The 22,142-nt window shown below is 36.8% G+C and overlaps 1 protein-coding gene across 2 annotated transcripts in view; it reads left to right on the forward strand.

Moving 5' to 3' along the window:
* NNT (nicotinamide nucleotide transhydrogenase) overlaps positions 1–22,142 on the forward strand; it is a 101,330-nt gene that overhangs the window by 10,733 nt on the left and 68,455 nt on the right. For both annotated transcript variants that reach the window (XM_012507862.2, XM_012507860.2), the window contains exons 4-7: positions 1,729–1,946; positions 4,908–4,995; positions 9,580–9,668; positions 13,750–13,937. In XM_012507862.2, coding sequence (XP_012363316.1) covers positions 1,729–1,946; positions 4,908–4,995; positions 9,580–9,668; positions 13,750–13,937 — 583 coding nt within the window. The remainder of the gene's footprint in view (positions 1–1,728; positions 1,947–4,907; positions 4,996–9,579; positions 9,669–13,749; positions 13,938–22,142) is intronic.

Below are 22,142 nucleotides of genomic sequence, written 5' to 3' on the forward strand. Positions count from 1 at the left end.
ATGCTAAGGCTCCTGCAACCAAGGCAAACAGGGAAGTAACTCATTTTTTCAGGAAATACAAGCTTTTTTCTACATTAATTTCTATGAGGTATCAATCACATAGTTTTTTTATTTCCTTACATAAAGCTCACTGAATAACTTGAGAGGATCCTAACACTTGACAGGTGGTTTTTGCTAAAGTTACAAAACCAATTTTTGCTATTGAAAGTTAATAGTAAAATTTGTGGCATGGGGGTTAACTGTTAACTCAGCTAAAGTTTTTAAAGGTTTAAGTTTACAAATACTTGGTGATATAACTAGATATATAGTAAAATTACTTAGAGAAAAAAGAAAAGTATAATTCATTCTCATATATATTCTAGGGATCATCTTTTGAGATGTCTTGAAAAAGCCCTATAAGGGTGTGCTTACATTTTGGAAGTGCTATGTGTTCCTTTTAGGGATTCACAATGTATATAAGCAGTTAATGGTGTGCTCAGAAATCCTGTAACATAGAATATTATATGACTTTATACAGTGCTAGCATTAATAAACTTCTTGATCTTGGGGGCCTCTTGTTTGAGCCAGGTCTGTTAATATCCTGAGGAGCGCATTCAGGGAAACATTCTATTGGCTTGACTTAATCAGATGACAACAGTCTCAGCTGAGCATTTGATAGGGGCCAGTAGAATCAATTCAGAGTTGTTTTCTAACTTTTACTAAATCTATGTTATAGATTTTCTTGGAGGAAAAGTAGACCTTGTCAGAGAGCCTTAATTAAAGTCCAGAACCTAGAAACATATGCATCACCAGATCAACAACTGAAATGGGAATAGCAGACAAAGGTGTCTCATAGGTAAATTGAGGTGAAATGCTGTGAGATAAACCTATTGACCCAATGTTTGTGTTTGTATTTAAAACATAAGTCCCAGAGGCTGTGTTTTCTGTGTTTACTTGCCTAAAAGCACTATTGCTAACTGGGAACTAATGAAATGGGATATTTTATTTGAAGGTTGATTTTAAACTTGGATCTAAAACATTTTAAAATACATTTAAAATACAATTAAAAAAATTTGGCTTTAAAAAGTGGATATTAGAAACTTTCAAGCATATGGAGTGTGTATTCATTGACTTAGTTGATACTTCTTAATGTAACAGAATATATTGTAGCTTTTGGCTTAAACCCAATTCAGCAAGGTTACTAGTGTGAATTGTGTTCATCTAATAAATAGTCATCTGGAATTTTAAAGTGACATAAATCTATACTTAATTTTAGTTTACGATGTTCTTGATGTCTCATCACTCCAAATATTCATGCTTGCCAAAATTAGCAAGGACTGAATCTTGCTTGAAGGATTGAACACACAACAAAACTTCCTGTCTGTTTATTCTAATATCTGTTAATTTTACCAGGGTAATAAGTTTTGGGGACTGCAGGTTTGTTGTAGAGCTTCCATATATTTTTTCACCTCTCTGCAGTTAATTGTCAAACCAGTCTTAGTATTTTGTATTTCCCAGGTGTGTGTGCCCTTTACTCAGACCAGTCCACAGGTCGTTAGGCAAGGGATAGATGGTAAACATCTGTGTGTGCCTTATATTGCTTAAGAATTTAGTCAGAAATTTATTGATGGGAGATTTATTTCTGGAGTATTATTTCAGTCATGGCATATTATCTAAGTTTTCCTGTTTGCTTAAAAATATGGTTAAAGTATTTATATTTTTAAGCTGTGACTTGATTTTTTTCCCCAGGTGCGAGCCCCTATGGTTAATCCAACATTAGGTGTTCATGAAGCTGACCTTTTAAAGACGTCGGGAACACTGATTAGTTTTATTTACCCAGCCCAAAATCCAGAGTTGCTAAATAAACTTTCCCAAAGAAAAACTACAGTTCTGGCAATGGACCAGGTTCCAAGAGTCACAATTGCTCAGGGATATGATGCACTAAGCTCCATGGCCAACATTGCGGGGTAGGTTCTTTTCCATTTTAATTGAACAAAAGCACAATAGTGCTACAGAAACCTTCACACTGTAGCTCTTCTGTCTTACAGTGATTTTATTTGTAATTATTGTTGGAGATTACAGCCTTTTGAGAGTGCATTTAAATTATTTTTGACTCATTTTATTGTTTTACAGTAATTAGATAGGAAATGAACTCTATTATATATCCTTTTTAATCTTAATGAGAAGAGTAGTAATGTTTCCATCCACCAAAGCAAATAGCTGTCAGATTATTTGTATGAGGAACACACTGTATTTCATATGTGTGTGTGTGTGTACATGTATATATAAGGTTGAAGTTACTGTTTTTATAGGTCAAAAATGGTTGAATAGTGACAATTTCATGTGGTTAAATTATATGCATATATTAGTGGATTTGCCATCTTAATTAGGTTTTGCTTAGGTAAATTTATAAAATATTTAAAGAATAGGAAAAAGGCCTAGACTAGAGGAAGTTTCATCTGATGTCAAAACCCATATTGATAACTGAGGGCTATGTCTTTTACCTTTAAGGTCAAGATGGTAATAAGCTTCATTTGCCCAATAGCACTAATACATTCTCTGTTGATTGCCTGGAGTACTACGTTGAGAAGGATTCTAAGGCCCATTCTGCTTGGAGGAATGTGGCTATGATTGAGTAATCATGCCTGCCATGGGTGAGGGACAGGAATAGCTACATGAATGCAGTGTACTGCTGACTTTGCCTTGAAGGGTGGGAACAATCTGGAAATGGGATAATGCTTACAAATCAACTTCTCTAAGAAACTAATTAAATTAGATTTTAAGCATGAAAACTATTAGTAGTTGACAATTTGCTAATATTAATGAGGCACAAAGAAAATCTTTTTAAAAAAACAGCGCATAAAAAGACACTAACATGACTAACATGAATAAAGCCTTTTATAGCCTGACACATTAGCAGAAAGTTTTCTTAGGTTTTATATTTTAGCATAGGAAATATGTCATAGATTCTACTTTGTGTTTTAGCTGCACACTTTTAAATTTATTTAACCTGTAAGGGAGTTATAGTATGCAATGTGTGACTTAAAATTTTATCTAGAAAATGTATAAAGTTTTAAGGGTGCTGTTGATTCTGAAATGCACATACGTGAAAGAATATCAAAACCAGTCACTCTAGATCAAGTGGTTTTAGCTGTTGAATCTTTTGAGCAAATGAAATATTATGAGACAATATAAATAAATCCAATAAGAGCTGAGTAGCTTTGGGAACACTGAGTATGGCAGGATTGTGCAGAAACATTCCTACTCTCCATGTCATCCACTATGGCCCCAGATTTGTCTGAAGTTTAAACCTTCAGGGACCCAGGGATCAGAATTTGAGGAATCACTCTTTTATGTCCTGAGCTGATATATGCAGAGAGCATAGTGTGAAAGGAATCATCTAGTATACATATCCATACAATGTATGATAAATCATTATCTGTCTCATTCATACACACGGCCATATTACAGTGAAGATGTGCTACTTCCACTTTCATTACTGTTCATTCTGAACTTTTTTGCTGTCATGAAGAAAATGTCCAATTTATTACTTTTTTCACTATCAATGTTTTCTTGTACATTTCCTGTGTAATCAGTCTCCTTTTATAATTTATTTTTCAGAATAGCAACTGAATCTTTTAGAGCATTAATTCCACAATTAATTTCTTCAGTGGCCTTTGAATCTTTGTCATATTTGCCCATTAAAAATTGCTGTCACTTGAATTCAGGAGAGCAACAGATAATGTAATTTCTAAAGTATTGTTTTTTGCTCCAGTGTGATTAACTTAATAATGGTGACTTTATATGTTTTTGCATCAATTATTGTATCAAGTATTATTATGTAAAAATATGATCAGGGAGAAGATTTTCTTGTCACCTAGCAGGGGAGTTTTAATAGTTGCTTTATAATATTGAGCCAGTGTATATATTACCAAGTGAGAATGCAAAAGTGCCTTTTACATATAAAATGGTATGAAAATGAAATTAGTGTAATGTTAAAAATATCCTGTTAAAGAAAAGATGATGCATATTATTTGATTTATTAAATAGTTTGTTTCTTTGGCTAAAACACTTAATATTCACTGAGCATTTTCTGTGTGACAGGCTTTATGCGAAGTGTTTCACCTGCGTTATCTCATTTAGTCCTCACGACCCTAAAAGATAGATGCTTTTTGTCCTTACTTTATAGATGAGGAAAACCAAGGTTTAGAAAATGTTAAAAATTTGCCCAAGGTCACAAAGGTAATCAGAGAACTAGGACATGAACTAAGGTCAGTATGTCAGAAAATCCCATACTTTGAACCATTAGAGATCAAGGGAAGTGTTTCTTCTGTTCTCCGAGGTTGAAATCTTATTATCTACAAGCCTATGGCTGACCTAATTTGTTTTATTTTAAAGATTTTCCCCCCATTACCTAAGTACTACCTAGTCATCAAAGAATATTTGGACTATATAGTAAAGTAAGTGTGAAGGATATATAGTCCTAGCACCCAAAGAAAACCATTGTTAGTATTTTCCTATCTTTCTTTCATTACATTTTCTGTTATGTTCTACAGTACTTGTTATGAAGAGGGTGGGTGCATAATGGATAAGAGAGTGCCTCTGTAGACAGACTGCCTGTGTTAGACTTCTGGCTCTACCATTTACTAGCTGAGTGACCTTGGGCAAGTCTCTCAATCTGTATCTCAGTTTTCTCACCTATGGGATGAAGACAGTAATTGTACCTATCCATAGGCTTGTTGTGAAAATTAAAGGAGCAAGTGTATATACAACACTTAGAACTGTTTTTGACACATAGTACATACTACATAAATATTAGCTATTGTTCTTTGACAAAACTTCATTGATGACTTATGATGATATGTGAATCTGAGATCTCTCCTTTTATGGAATTATTTATTTATTTATTTATTTATTTATTTTTAAAGTTACAAGGCCGTTGTCCTGGCAGCAAATCATTTTGGACGTTTTTTTACTGGTCAGATCACAGCTGCTGGAAAAGTTCCTCCAGCTAAGGTAGGTACAACTTTTAATGTTTCTTTATAATATGCATTGATTAAAGGAAAGGGTATGTATAGTCTTAAAATATAGTTATTTAAAAATTTTTATATGTTAACCTCACTGATGACTTTTTGGTGTGTATAAATATTTCATGAAACCTCAAAGCTTAACTTTTAAGATTGCTGGAAGAAAATGAACTTTGACTTTCTGAAAGTTCTAGTCTTTTCTGTTTTTTGACTTACTAATTTGAATTTTTAAAAGAATTTTGGATAACTCGTTCTCTGTAACCTATATATTATTAATTTTTTTAAAAAACCTTCAAGATACCATTCAGAAGGTTCTGGGTTTTCAATTTTTGCAACATTTTGGCACATATACAAGGTATTTTTGGTTTCTTCACTTCTTGTCAATTTTTGGATCAAGAAGACAGGAAATGGGAGGTGGTGCAATCAGGGTATTTGGCAGAAAGAAATGGTGCCAGTTTCTTTAATCTACACTGAGAGCAGAGAGGAGCAGCTAATGATGAGAGGTGACGATGGCTTGCTGAAAGAACAGGAGGTCATATTGTGATCCTTCAATCCTATGTACGCTCAGTAACAATGGAAACCCTGAGGCTAGGTGTCTTAGTCCATTTTGTGTTACTAAAAGAAAATACCTGAGACTGGGTAATTTATTTAAAAAAAGATCTGGTAGCTGGAATTCAAGATTTGGCAGCTGCATCTGGTGAGGGCCTCAAGGCTGCTTCAACTCATGGTGGACAGTGTAAAGGGAGCAGGCGTGTGCAAGATCACATGGTGAGAGAGGAATCAAGAGAGAGAAACTGAGGGAGCCAGGCTCTTCTATTAACCCCCCAGAGTGAGAACTCAGCCCCCCACTCCCGGGGAGGGCATTAATCTGTTCATGAGAGATCCACTCCCATGACCCAAACACCTCCCACTAGGCCCCACTTCCCAATATTGCCACATTTGGGATCACATGTCAACATGAGTTTTCGTGGGAACAGAGCATATCCAAACTATAGCACTAGGTACAGGAAACTTGACTTTAAATGTGGTCATTTACCTACCTGTAGGTTACAAGTTTACTGGTGCTTCCTGCTCTTAAGTACTTTGTTATATAAGCCCAGAGTTCTCACACAAAATAAATCTCCTGGAAAAAAATTAAAACAAAAGCAAATAGCAGCTTTGAGAAATTATATTGTTTTGAAAAACAGGCCAGGTGAAAAAAATGGCAAGTGGTTTAAATGGAAGCCAGAATACTTAGCAAGAAAGTGTGAGCAAACAACGCAGACGTGAGATGTAAAATGATTAAATTTTGACTTATTTCTCAGGATCATACAAAAATGTCTGGCACGCATAGTGGCCAGAAGTTCGATGCTGTTCTTAAATTGACTGAGTGCTTTGATGCACAAGTCTACTACTAATTTTGGTTATAATCTTTCTAGATATATGCGGAAGTTGAGAGAAAAGCTGTTAATAAAAGATATTAAAAAGTGAAACAAAAGACAAGAGGCTTAAAGAAAAGAGAATCAGCCTTTAAAAGGTGGAAAAGTGACTATCTTTAATGAAAATTTAAATTGCAGCTTAAGGGACTTTGGTTATATGACAGAAATAGTTTTCTGAAATTGAAGGCACTGGTACAGCTCATTAAGGTGGATAGCATAATACTGTCTTTTATTTGGATTTCCTTTAAACATGGAGGGTTCTTACCTGTCCAGAACAAGTTTGTTCAAGCCACAGCCTGTGGGCCACATGTGGCCCAGGACAGTTTTGAATGCGGCCCAACACAAATTTGTTAACTTTCTTAAAACATTATGTGATTTTTGTTGCCATTTTATTTTTTTGGCTCATCAGCAATTGTTGGTGTTAGCTAGTGTATTTTATATGTGGCCCAAGACAATTCTTCTTCCATTGTGGCTCAGGGAAGCCAAAAGTTTGGCCCCTGGCCTAGATTGAACGAAAATCAATCAGTTGAAGGCTTATGATATGCGAGGCATTGTTCTAGGACCTGGGAATATGGCATGAACAAGATAAAATCCCTGCTGCATAAAACTTACACCCCAGTGGGGGTCATAGTGAGGAGCCAAACGATCAAATAAATACCTGAGATAATTTTATTTTATTATTATTATTATTTTTGACTTGTTTTTTTTTTGGAGGCAGGGTCTCACTCTGCCTGGAGTTTTCACTCCACGCTGATCTGGAACTGAGCTCAAACAATCTTCCTGTCTTGGCCTCCCAAAATTTTGGGATTACAGGCATGAGCCACTTCACCTGGCCATGAGATAATTTCCCATAGGAAAAAAAATGAACCGGATGATGTGACAGTAATGGGCACAGGCCACTTTAGTAGAGTGATGGGGAAGCTTCCTCTGACCTTTGAGGTGAGATTTGAAGCATGGAAGAAGGAAACAGGAGTTTAAGGATTCCAAGCATTTAGGATTCCAGTATTTAGGTTCTGGAAAAATAAAGAATACCATTGGTCTTGGAGTGTGGTGAACAAGATGAAGAGTGATCTGAGATCATGTTGGAAAGGAAGGTCTAGGCTGGATCATGTGAGTCCTCTCTTCTAGGTCATGTTATAGACTTTGGATTCTCCTGCAGGTGAGGGAAATGTTTGGCTTAGGATTTAAAAAAATCATGTGGCTGTTCTGTGGGGGAATGGATAGTAGGGTGAAGGCAAGATCTGTCAGCAATTGGTTGCACCTGGGAAGATGGTGGCACCAGAAATGTAGAGAAAGGTGAAGGATTTTATCTGGATTAGGGATGATCTTTGGGAGTTAAAACCAGTACTACTTGTTGATGAATTGGAAATGGAAATATGTGCAAAGGGAGGAGTTGATGAATTCCCCATTTTGGCTTAAACAATTATGCATAGTTACTGCCTTTACTTGATGGGGAAGGCCAGAGGAGGGGCAGGTTATATGAGTGAACACGAACAGTGTTCCTAAAGTTATTTCCTTTCTCCTGCCCTTTCCCATACTATTTCTTTTTTTTAAAAAGTTTTTATTTCTTATTTTTTAACAGAGACAGGATCTCACTATGTTGCTCAGGCTGGTCTTGAACTCCAAAGCTCAAGGAATCCTCCTGTCTTGGCCTCCCAAAGTGCTGGGATCACAGGCCTGAGCCACCTGCCTGGCCCCGTACTATTTCTTGAGCATATGCCTACAGTGTAACAGTTAGCAGTAAGCGCTTCGGTTAGATTCAATTGTTTAATGTTAACAACAGTCTGAGAAGGCACTTTGATTGCTGTATTGCAGATGATAAGTAGCTTGCCCAAGATCACCCAGAACTAGTTAGTAACAGAGTCAGGATTTTGACCTAAGCTCTCTGACTCTTATTCGCTGTGTCTTTTTCTTTACTCCATGCTTTAGAGAGAAAAAGTAAATTTCTATAGTAAGATCTGCTGCTTTTGTGAGATTCTGTTTTTTTAAATTACGGGTTTTTTTTTTTTTTTGTTATGTCTTGATTCAGGATAACTTGGCCAAGTCCTGTGACTTTTATTTATTTTTATTTACTTTTTCTTTCTTTTTTTCTTTCTCTAAGTGGTAGTGGAGCTTCTGTGTGGAAGAGGTTGGTGCTTTGGAGCCTAGAGCCTGCTTATTCCCTCTGGTCACTCTTTGCCCCCTTTCCTATAGACTTACCCCTGTCCCCAAACACAGCACCAAACATCCCATTATCAAGATCAATTCACATGACCTCTGAGACACTGCCCAGAGCTCACTGGAGCAGTCTGACTAGCCTAGTCTTTGTAAAGGCAGAAGGACATGTGGGCATGATGGGTGGGTGACAATTTGTAAGCTTCACTGATTCTGTGGGTGGCATTTTTTTTCTACAGGAACAAAGTGTTGCTTTCAATTGACTGTTTATGGGATATATAACAGGACTTTACTCTGGAAGGCCCTTCCAGACTGGAGACATTGTTGTTCTTACTTTGTTTCTTAGAAGGTGGGGGTTGGGGGAGACTCTTGTTTCTGAGGAATTCTTTGGTTCTCTTGTTGCTGATCCTTCCGTGATTAGGGACATTAGTTACATTGCTTCAGACTTTCGGAGAGTTGCTCAAAATGGTTCAGAATTGTGATTGCTCATCAGCTGTTCCTTTCAGAAGCATTTTGGCTCAAAATAGAGGTTGGGGTAGATGTTTCACCAATGTTGTACCCATCTTTGAAATGTGTTTTGATGTTTGATGAACAAAGAAAAGCCTTATAATTTGATAGGATAAAGGTAGTTAGATTGCCACACTGGGACTTTTAGTAGAAGGAACTTTTAGACAGTGGAAACGAATCTGTTAATCTTCAACATATGTAATGCTGATCATGCTTAGGTAGTTTTACAGGGATATGCTGATTATCAGGCTATTTTTAGTGAATTGTTGTTGGCCTTTGCTAGCAGTTGTTTCTTTGATAAAATTTTAAGATCAGTGGTGGTTCAGTCTATGTACTCCATACAGTTACTAAGGGCTGATCATCATTATCACCATCAGCACCGCCATTTATCGATGCTAAACTTATACTAAGCACCAATAATTGTTAGCTGATGATTTTTCATTATTAGTTGATAATGAGCCTTAATATATAACTGGGTCTATCTTCTTTTCTAGATTCTGATAGTTGGTGGCGGTGTTGCTGGGCTTGCTTCTGCAGGCGCAGCAAAGTCGATGGGTGCAATTGTTCGAGGATTTGACACAAGGTGAGTGCTTTACTAATGACTGATGTTAAGGTAAAAACATTTTGTTTCAGGGCCATATTATGCTTTCCTTAAAACTTATAAATTGAAGCAGCACATTGCAATTGATCTATAAGCTCTTTCCATTTAAACGTTTCTACTTTTTAAAAGTTAATGCAAAGTGAAAATCTATTACTTAAACTAACAACTCACAGCTCTGTTTTCTTGGGTGGATTGACAGTGGGATCAGAATCCTTTCTATCCTGAGTTTCTAACATGTTGCTTTACCTATTTCTGTTCAGAATGCTTTTAGGCACTAGTTAGGGCATGAACAAAGATGTTTATGAATCTGAAGAAAGAGTAAAATAGCAGGCTGAGTTGGGGGCATGCCCTACTTTGAATGAATAGAAGCAAATAAAGCTGACTGGCACTTCACCTGACTAGCAACACATGAATTATTTATGCTGCGTTATTTATGCTTCCTGTGTTTTATGTTAAGATAGAGCTGCATTTATTTTTCTGATAATTTTTGAGCCCCTGGGTGAAAGTACTTGATTATGTACACTGTGTATTTCTTTAATGCAGACATACACACATTTTCCTAGATTGTCTTTAAAGAGAAGTTTGATTAAAATTCTTCTTCATTTCAGAAGACACTAGACACTGGATTTTATTAAATGTCAATTGAGTACAGTTAATATGTGTTTTAATAATTTTTGAGGTTGAAAAATGTAGTTATTTATTATCAGCTGAGGGTACTGGAGGAATAATACAACTGTTAATCTTGAATATAGAATGATCAAAAAAGAAAAACAACCATTCAAAGTTGGAAGAATGTGACTTTTCAGAGTAAAGAATGTTCCATAGAATATGATTAATAGTCTTTATCTAGAGTTAAAGTGATATACTGAAAAAAGCTGTCCTGCTGAAATGAGAAAATAAGGCATTTCCAAAGTAACCAGGACACAAACCAAGGATAGTTAGAGTTAAGCATGCCATTGATCCTGTCATTTTATTTTTACTGTTTGTTGATGTGAATTTTTCTCAAGACCTGCAAGACCGTAGCAAGCAGGTTGTTTAAATTTTCATTGTAGTGGACAGTAGTATTAAAATGGAAATGTATGTATTTGACCTAAAGGTGATTTGAAACTTGGTGGTGGGTGAACTACTGAGAATTTAGTATATCGATGTCATTTTTTAGATTGTGTACACAATCAACAGCTAGAATATGGTTGTTGCTTATATTAGGAAAATACAGAAACTCAATTTTTCTTTATAATTAAGTTCGTTATACAGGTATCTCAAGTATACAGTGAAGAAAGATGTGGCTGAAGTGATTTAATACTTTTCTAAGAATTATAACTCATTAGTTACTCTAGTCACTATTTTGAGATGGGTTTGGTTTCATATTATAAGTATGAAATCCAAATGTATTGGAAAACATACTTGATTTTAAATTCTTGTTGGAAGATGGAGTGGTATGTATTTTCAGTTAAATATCCTGAAAACTTACAGACAGCTCATTGCCCAATGGTATTTAAATGGTCTGATTTTTGAATTCTTTCAAACAATAACTAGGAGGTACCCCTCTTAGCAATAGTGATTATCTTGCCTAATGCCTGTATCACAAAGTTTAAATATATAAAAACCTTGCTTTCTTTCCTGTCATAAAAGAGTACATGATTATTCTTCCAATTCAGAAAAATACGAATAAGCACAAGAACAGAAAATAAAATACCCTAAAGTCTCACTGCCTAGAGATATTTTTTATGTGTTTCCTCATCTACACATTAATTAAAAATGTAATCTTACTGTTCCATTTATCATTTTTCAATTAACAGTAGATCATGAAGATCTTTCCTTACCTGTAAATGTTTTTAGTGGCTGCAGAAGATTCCATTGTATAGAAGTACAGCAATTTATTTAACTAGGCCTCATTTTTTGCTATATTTAAACAATACTCTGTAGGTCAATATACACATACATGTACATACAGTAAGCCTTCTATCCATGTTCTATTATATGTGGGTTCAACCAGATCAAAAATATTCAGAAAAAATAACTGTGTTTGTACGGAGCTAGTACCAATTTCATTTTTCTTGTCATTATTCTCTAAACAATATGGTATAACAACTATATAACATTTACATTTATTAGGCATTATAAATAATCTAGAGATGATTTAAACTATTTGGGAAGATGTATGTAGGCTACGTGCAAATACTACACTGTCTTTTATGAGGGGCTTGATCATCCGTGGATTTTGATATCTGAGGGGGATCATGGAACAAATTCCCCATGGATACTGAGCGATGACTTTATCTCTGAGAACATACATTTATGGAGATATCTCATTATTTCCTTAGATAAATTCTAAGGAAATATTGGAGTCAAAAGATATACACATTTTAAATGCTAATATGTTACAATATTTTTAAATTATGAGATTATTTTATGGGCAAAGATATAACTACAAAGATTTAGAAATAGCTTATATTTCTAATGATGCATATTCATTATTGAAAAATACAGAGAAACATAAGGATGAAAGTGAAAATACCTTTTATAATTCTATCAGCCAGATATAATTGCTGGTGATATTTTGGTGTAATTTCTTATAAAAATTATATATATATAACTTCTGAACAAAATTTGGGTTATTTTATATACATATATTTATGTATATATATGTATGTGTGTGTATATATATGTGTGTATATATAATATATATGTCTGTGTATACACACATATACACACATATATGTATGTGTGTATATATATATAACATAAATACAAATATAAAATTTTGAATTCATCTATTTCTTATTAATATTGGTAGACAATTCTGAAGCTTTTTAAAGAACTATATCCCTATGGCTGCCACAAATGGAACACCAACTCAGATTGGCTTAAACCATAAGAAAATGTGTTATTTCTTCTAACTGAGAATCCAGGGGAATGACTTCCTTTTCACATTAGAGTGAGATGCTCCTCCGTGCTATCAAGGACCAGTTTCTGTCACTCCTCTCTGCTGTCCTTGGCTTTGGCTTCCTCCTAAGGCTGATTCCACTTGTGGTTGCAACTTTACCTCCAGGGGGCAATCTGGGCTACCAGATTCCTTGCTCAAGCCAGCAGAGGGAGAACCTCTTGCTCAACCATGGACTGTATGTCCTACCCTTTATGCATACTCTTGACCATGATGGTTGCTAGGGATTTATTGGCTCAGATCACGGTGTCCCAAACTTCCCTGATGACAAGGATGAACTGCAACTCTTGCTAAAAATAATATAGCGTCTGGCCTGCTTGCTGGAGATTATAATTCAGTGGGTCTGGGAAGGGGCCTGGGAATTTGAATTTTTAACAAGTACCCTGAGTGATTATTGTCATTAGGGGGGTTTGAGATTTACTGTAGTGGAATGAATATTGATGAGTTACATGCACGTCCACCACAGAGCTGAGGTCTTTGTTGGCTCTGGTTTTCCAGCCGGGAGACAGTACTTGGGTAGCATTTATTTGTTTATTTAAAACTGAATTTATTTTTATATAATTTAAATGTGTTAGCTTTTCACATTTTATCCTTTACTACTATTTATAGGTTACTTTTTGCAAACACAATTTAATGAGGACTGGTTGGGGGGCAAAAAATCACTTTATCAGAATAATTTTACATATAAAGAGTTATTTTTGTGGGAAAGGTCTCTAGTAAGAACAAATTCAGAATATTTACAAGTGAAAAACCTCATCTTGAGTGATTTGAATGATACCAAATCCTGATGTGTATCAGGAATCACATCGTCATCCACATCGGGGTCATAAGGAACACAGTTGATTACTGGAGTTGGCAATTGTGAAATCGCTTTTGCAACTTAACTAAGTAGAAGTTGGAATTCTCAGTAGTTTATTTTTCTTTCAGAAAAGAATATTCTCATAAATATGTCACTTGCCTTTAGAAAAAAAATTGGAACAATTAAGTACGACATCAAAGGGACTGTTGACTTTTGAATATATGGTTTGTTGTTCTTAAAAAGGTATATGTAAATGATGATCTTGACTTCTTTATTAGGGCCTGAAATAACTACTCTTTCAACTTTAACAATCACCCTAGAGCTGCAGCTTTGGAACAGTTCAAGTCTCTTGGTGCTGAGCCCTTGGAGGTGGACTTGAAGGAATCTGGTGAGGGACAAGGAGGATATGCAAAAGAGATGTCCAAAGAGTTCATTGAAGCCGAAATGAAACTCTTTGCTCAACAATGCAAGGAGGTAGACATCCTTATCAGCACAGCACTTATTCCAGGTATGCCATTAAGTAAATGGTTATTTTAAAAGCACTTTTACTCTTTTTTTTTTTTTAAAAGCGAGAGTGAATGATTGCTTAACATTTGAATTTCTTTAAGGAAGGAGCTAGTACTTTCTATTATAAAAGTACTAGAAAATGAGAAAACATATGACAAAATTCATAGTCATTAATAATTTTCTTCAAGTATTTTTTCTGTGAAAAAATTTTTTTTTTTTTTGAGATGGAGTCTTGCTCTTGTTGCCCAGGCTGGAGTGCAGTGGCATGGTCTCAGCTCACTGCAACCTCCGTCTCCTGGGTTCAAGCGATTCTCCTGCCTCAGCCTCCCAAGTAACTGGGATTACAGGCGTCCACCACCACGTCTGGTTGATTTTTGTGTTTTTAGTAGAGTCGGGGTTTTGCCATGTTGGCCAGGCTGGTCTCAAACTCCTGACCTCAGGTGATCCGCCCGCCTTGGTCTCCCAAGGTGCTGGGATTACAGGCGTGAGCCACTGTGCCTAGCCCCTTTGTGAATTTTTATATAAGTTCATAGTGTGTACAATGTTTTTTTTTTTTCCGAAGAATAAAACACCATTTATTTAGAAAAGATTATTATTACTATTATTTTCTCTGCAACTTAAAAAACTTCAGTAGCTTTTGGGGAGCAGGTGGTGTTTGGTTGCATAGAAGAGTTCTTTAGTGGTGATTTCTGAGATTTTGGTGCACCTGTCACCTGAGCAGTGTACACTGTACACAATGTTTAGTCTTTTATCCCTCACCCCCCTCCCACTCTTAACCCCTGAGTCCCCAAACCCCATTATATCATAGCTTAGCTTCCACTTTTAACAATGTTTAGTTTTTAATTCCTGAGTTACTTCACTTAGAATAATGGTCTCCAACTCCATCCAAGTTTCTGTGAATGCCATTATTTTGTTCCTTTTTATGGCTGAGTGGTATTCCATGGTGTGTATATATATGTATATGTATGTTTATCTACTCGTTGTTTGATGGGCATTTAGGCTGGTTTCATATTTTTGCAACTGCGAATTGTGCTGCTATAAACATGTGTATGCAATATCTTTTCTATATAATGACTTCTTTTCCTCTGGGTAGATACTGAGTAGTGAGACTGCTGAATCAAATGGTAGTTCTACTTTAGTTCTTTAAGGAATCTCCATGCTGCTTTCCATAGTGGTTGTACTAGTTTACATGCCCACCAGCAGTGTAAAAGTGTTCCCTTTTCACTACATCCGTGTCAACATCTGTTATTTTTTGATTTTTAAATTATGGCCATTCTTGCAGGAGTAAGGTGGTATCTCATTGTAGTTTTGATTTGCATTTCCATGATCATTAGTGATGTTGAGCATTTTTTCATATGTTTGTTGGCCATTTGTATATCTTCTTTTGAGAATTGTCTATTCATGTCCTTTGTCCACTTTTTGATGGGATTATTTATTTTTTTCTTGCTGATTTGTTTGAGTCCTTGTAGATTCTGGATATTAGTCATTTGTCAGATGCATAGTTTGTGAAAATTTTCTCCTATCCTGGGTTGTCTGTTTACTCTGATTATTTCTTTTGCTGTGCAGAAGCTTTTTAGTTTAACTAAGTGCCATCTATTTATCTTGGTTTTTGTTACATTTGCTTTCTGGTTCTTGGTCATGAACTCTTTTGCCCAAGCCAGTGTCTAGAAGAGTTTTTCTGATGTTATGTTCTAGAATTTTTATGGTTTTAGGTCTTAGATTTAAGTCTTTGATCCATTTTTGAGTTGATTTTTGTATAAGGTGAGGGATGAGGATCCAGCTTCATTCTTCTGCATGTGGCTTGCCAATTATCCCAGCACCATTTCTTGATGTATGTACAATATTATATTCATAAGCAGGATCCTCTGCTCAAACCCTTGATAAATTGGTTGTTAATTTATTTACATTTTCTTTGTTAAGATACTACCTTCTCCTTGTAGGAAATTCAAACTGTAGTGATAAATAAGAAAAAAAATACAGATCATTTGAAGTTCTACCAGAGAGATGACTGTTATTAATATTTTGATCATATTTTTCTATATATGTGAGAGAGAGATAGGGGACTTTGTATGTACATGTATTTATGGAATTTTCAGTGTATATTTTTACTTATGGAAATGACCCTTTGTCAGTTTTAAATTATTTCCTTTGATATGTTGTCAGCCAAATTGTGAGCTTTTTGATGGTAGGAATTACTTTCTAGTCCCTTTACAAATCTCCTTCTAAAGAGTATTTTGTACTCAGTGCATGACTGATGTCAAACCAGCAAGTGTTTATTAATCAGTAAGCATTAGCTTGATCTAGCAAAATGTGGGAGTGAAGAAACTGTCCACCTTTTATAGTCTCACCTCTTCACCTATCCTTTCCTTTTGTTACTGAATAATGAATACCATACTGACTCTAATTTTTTCCTTTCTGAAAGAAAGTGGGTCATATAATGAGAGCTTAAAGGGTTCTTGGTTGCTTATGTTAGATCCTAGTGAAGGAGCCTCACTTTCTCTGAGGTACTGTGGGGAATTACAATTTGCTTTGTCATGAGGCTATGAAAGAGGAGAAACTCTCCTCCAGTAGCTTCCCCCACAACAAAAAACCTGGCTAATATAAACCCAAGGACAAAGAATTGATTGGCATCAGATCTGTGAGCTTGTGGGGGAAAACAAGCCTCCCAAGTGTGTTTTTCTTTCTGTCCTCTGTTAACCCAGGTGATAGGTGAGCTGGTCTCTCCAGATAACCGCATCCCCCCAGAGCGGCTAGATGAAGCAGACAGGTAGGAGGCTGATATGGGGGTCTCGGCAGGGCTCAGGCAATGGGAGCATCTGTAAGTGTAGGAATGAGGCCTGTGGTTGGTTTCTGGAGGTGCATGCAGATCAGACAAACCCAGGACCCAGGATAGTGTTTGTGAAATCTGTCAGTGAAGACATAACTCATGCACAAGCAGTGTCAGGAGAGCACTTCAGGATTCATCCTTTCCTTGTGTGGCAGTGGCTCCTGGCTCAGCTGTTTCACAGGTGGTTCTGAGGAAGGAATGGGGTGACATATGCCGCAGCCACCATCTGACCTCTGAGAGGCAGCTGCGCGTTAGGGGGGAAGTTATGAGACGATTAGATGTAACAAGTGGCCAGTAGAGGGTGCTAAAACATTTACTCATGGAGTAAGCCATGTGGATAGGAAGCTAGTTTTATTTAGTCAACTCATACTGTAAAGAACTAGGGATAATTTGAATAGAGTATATAGATTTATTATTGATTACACAGCTAGATGTCAGTGATAGTACTCAAGATTTATTTTATAAACACATACTGACTTTCAGGGCCTTCCCCTCTCCCCATAATATTTTATATTTTATAAGTAGTTTATAGTTACTGTACTTTAGTAAAAGGTATGACAATCTTGAAGACTAGTTGAAGAAGTTTTATTAATCTGTTCCACTAAGCCTTTCTTGTTTTCTGAAGCCACGATCTTCACATTAAACTTGCAGAAAGTCCTTATCAGTACCTCAGCCCAGAGTTCAAAAGGCTGGCTGAAAAGGGCCTTTACTTTCTTTTGAAAAAAAAAAAAAAAAAAAGGAAGAAAGAAAACAAGTGAATTAGAATATTATATGGAAAAAGGTGATTTTTCTAAAGATCTTTCCTATCTCTGGGGCACTGAAAACGGAAAGCATGAGCATTTAACAAAAATGACTGAAAGAGTACACGAAGGTACAAATGCCCTTTGGAAAACAATGTCCTTGGCATTATACCTTTACTGGTTTATGTCCTGAGCCTTTGCCTGGGTCGCCTGATGGTGTATCTGACTCTTGAAGGACCCTCAGAGCAGAAATTGTTCTGAAGTTTTCCTTGAGTGGATTCAAAGGGGATTAAGTCAAATGTCAGAAATTCTCTAAGCTAAGATTTATAGACTGAGATCCCTGGAAGGCTGGACTGAAGACCTGGTGTGGATAAGAATGTTGAGAGACAGACACAGGTAAGTAATTAGTTTCAGGGAGCAACTTTACGGAGTTAGTAAATTTTTATTGTCCTAGGTATACGTCACTTCGTGGTCTTGAAAAAACAATGAACTGTACTTACTTACGTAGATTGTGTGTGGAATGAGATAGTTCTGTAGCTAGCTAGTTGTTATGCCGCCTGATATCTTATACCGTCATCTCACTCCCCTATTGGGTTGAGTGATGGGTTAAAGGTGAGAATTTCACTTAGTGCAGGTAACTTGAGGATGGGGCCAAGCTGACAGCCCCACTTTGTGGTGCTGTGCACACAAAGGAAAGCTCTCTACTTTCCTGTCCAGCTCGTTGACCTTTGGGGCTACCATTAAAAAGTAAGGCAGCCCTGCTCTCTGGTAATGTTCAGGCTGTGCTCATAATCTTTTCTGCTAAGCCTTTTGAGACACAAGATTTTTTAGCATCCCTAGTGATCTGAAACCCTTTTAGAGAGACTTGTCATAGACATAGAATAGTTAATCAGGAAGGGACTGAATCAGGTTGAAAATCTGATAAGTACGTTGGGGAGGGGAGTATGGTATGGGGTGAGAAGGAATCATGGTGATTTTGCACTGACTGTGTCTTGGGCAAATTTCACCGTAAGTTCCAATGAGAATGAAGAGAACTATGGAGCACATACTAAGTTTAACCTGACAGAAACCAGCTTTTCCATTTGAAATCTTCCTGATGACCACTTAATTAAAAATTCGTGAGCATCTTAAAGTCCTATACCTTCCCAGCTCTCCCCTTTCCCACCTCAGGTCTAGTCCTTATTAATTTAGGGGAACCATAGCTATTCTAAGGCCTGGGTTTTTGTTTAGCAATGACAGCAGCTTGGGCGACTTGGGTTCCCAGCATCATTAGATGAAGCAAGCCATCTAAACTGAACAGAGTTGGATCATAGTCTCCCACTCCCCAGTTACCTGTGGTATAAAGTTTGCATTCCTTGGAGGTATTTCTTGGCTTTCATTGTCTGGTCCTGATTTAGCTTTTAGGTTTGGTGTTAAACTAATATCTTATTCTCTGGGCCTGATTTCAGCCATGTTGACTGCTATTATCTCCTCAAATGGGCCAAGATACTTTTTTGCCTTTGCACATATTGCTCCTTCTCTTTGGAATACTATCCTTGCCCTTCCCTGCTTTTTGAAATTCTCCTCCACTCAATTACTACATCCTCCATCGTTTCTATTGCCTCCTGCTTAGCAGTAGTGTTCTTTTTTCTTTTTTCTGCACTCAAAGCACTTTGCTTGTTCCTCCTATTACAGCAGTGCTTAGTCCCATCATTCCTCAGTTATCTTGTCTCCCGGTGAGTACAGCAGGAGTCTTTGATTTATGCCAGGACTTGGCATAGTGGTTTGTACACATGGTGGCTTAGCAAATATTGCTGAACTAATAATTCTGGATACCTTCCTTAGGTTTTGGTTGGTACAGTTCCTTTTATTTTTTTCAGCGCTATCCCCAAATTCTGATAGAACACTCTGTTGGTTCACTTTTGGATAGGAACATTGCAGAGGCAAATTTAAGCCTGGGAACTTAACTTTCTTAAATTATTCAAAACTGGAACACATGCCCAGTCTGCAGTTTGCGGTGGTTGGCTAGCTAGATCTCTCAGGAGACAGAATTAGGAAGTAGTGGAAGGGCTGTTTGGGAACTAGAAAGTGTCCTGTCAGAGAGGAAGGAACATATTCATTGCTCGATTATAAATTAAAATATCTTACGCCATATGTACTTGTGTCTCTTTTTAGGCACAATCCAGATTACGGTGGCCATACTTTTTGTTTTTACCTATACTTGTTAGGATCTGTAAAATACACCCCTCAAAGGATGTGGACTTCTGTGGTAATTTTCCATGTCTCTGGAGAATTGGGTGGGAGGTGTTTTCCTCCAATATACAAGTTCCTTACATATATGAACCTGAGATGTTGCTTTGTTCTCCATCTGTCTTGTTGAATTTATCTTTCATATGATATGGAGTGGAAATATAGCACAAAAGAATGACTTTCCATGGTAGTTGTTGAAACCTGTGCTTTCGGGCAAGAGAGTAATTGATACAAGGATAACTGATACTCTAGTTGTGTAATTCCACAAAGAAATATTGTTTTTGATGACTAAAGTTTTTCCCAAAAGTAAGGATTTATTATTCATTTTCTTATTCTGTATGCATTATGATCATAAAGGACAAAACTATATGCTATAGATCAGTTATTCCCAACTCTTTTGGAATTATATTACTTTTTTTGTTATCTGATTCGTGTTCTGTAATTCCTTCCCTTCAATGTATTTTATGATTATATAGACTTTTGTAATATTGTTATATAAAGTTTCATTTGTTTTGAGGATATTGAAGACATTTTGAAGAACAGAGAGAAACTTAAGTGTTGCAGCATCAAGGGTTGGTAACCACAGGCTGTCTACACACCTCTTCGTAGCTTTCAATGCAGATAGAGCAACTTGTCCTCAAGTGGAAGATGGCAAAACTGTGACGTTTTCCATTGCTATTTATCAGTCTTGTTGTTAGGGTGTATTTGAGCACACTTTGTGAGTGACTGGGCCAGATTTAACAAATGTTCTGTTAGGAAAATTTATGGCATCGTTATACTTTGGTTTGGTTTGTTATTTCTCCAAAAGCATGTTGCAATATTGGTATGCATTATGCTTCCTTCCTGGCTTTCCCTGGGTTGTAAAGGATTGGGAGACTGAGGCTGTCTTTGGCAAAGCAGCACAAATAGTGTTACTGCTAATGTACTAGTACTTCCCTACCATATGCATTGCTGTATCTCCTTCCTTCCATTTTCCCCGTAGTTTCTTGTGCTTCAGTGTTAGGGTGGTCTAGCCCTAAATCTATGAGTTTTGCTATAACAGATTAATCCAACAATGCATAATGGTTCTGATGTTACAGAAATTTACATCTTGCTTAGTAATACGTAGGTTCACATATTGGTGGGCAGCTCTTTTTCATATGGTCATTTGAGATTTGGGTTAGGACAGTGTTGCCATCATCATTATGAGGCTATGAAGGTTGCTCTGGGACTGTCTCTATTTAAGCCAGCCAGAGGGAAAGTGGGATGAAGGAGTGTGCATGGAAGGCCAGGAAGTGGTACACATCACTCTTGCTTTGCATTCTTTTGCTAAGACTTAGTCATGTGGCCAAACCTAACTGTGAAGGAAGCTGGGAATTGTCTAGCTCTGTGCCCAGGAATAAGAGAACATTGTATTAGTGTGCTAGGGCTGCCATAACAAAATACCACAGACCTAGTGGCTTAACCAACAGAAATTTATTTTCCCAGAGTTCTGGAGGATAGATTTATAAGGTCAATGTGTCTGTGGGGTTAGTTTCTTCTGAGCCTCTCTCCTTGGCTTGTGGATGGCTGCCCTCTTGCTGTGTCCTCATGTGGTCTTTGTGTGTGTGCATTCCTAGTTTCTCTTTTTATGCTTCAATTTCCTCTCCTTTTAAGGACACCAGTCAGATTGTCCTAGGGCCCACCCTAATAGACTCATTTTAATGTAATCACCTCTTTAAAGGCCCTGTCTCTAAATACAGCCATATTCTGAGGTACTGGGGGTTAGGGTGTCAACATAGGAATTTTGCAGTGGCCACAATTCAGCCCATAACAAATGTAGATTTTTGTGCACAGCTAACAGCCTCTTTCCTCTTCCCTGCTTTGTAATTTTATGTGTTAATGTTTCATCTGTTCATTGGAAAACAGAGGAAGGGTCATAGATATAGAGCCAGATAGAGTAGATTCAAATTCTGGTTCCACTACTTAACAGCTGATTTGTCTCGCTGAATATCAGATTCCTTATCTCTGAAATGTGGATAAAAATTGCTACCTTGCAAAGTTGTTTTGAGGAATGAAGAAAAATCCCAGTGTAGGGCTGGGCATAGAGAACATTATTGTAATTCTTTCTTCCATTGGCGATGCCTCGTCTTCTGGATGGTACTCAGGACAGAAATCTTACTGACTTTTGCAATAAAAGTCCAGACATTCTCAAGGATTATGTGGACCATTGAAGATGGTGCCTCACGAATCCACCCATGAAGTTACATAACCAGTATTTATTAGATGGCAATGTGGCATCGATTTCCCTGGGGAGAAACATGACTTAATTGTTTTTGATGTGAATTTGCTGAAGATATCCATTTTATTAAGGCTGTTTTCCCAGTTAACCTCATTCTGACCTAAGTTGAAAGACATGAGAAAGAAAATAAGCAGTACTGTTTCTATTTTT

Source organism: Nomascus leucogenys, chromosome 6 (genome assembly GCF_006542625.1).
Source record: "Nomascus leucogenys isolate Asia chromosome 6, Asia_NLE_v1, whole genome shotgun sequence".
NCBI classification, from domain to species: Eukaryota; Metazoa; Chordata; class Mammalia; order Primates; family Hylobatidae; genus Nomascus; species Nomascus leucogenys.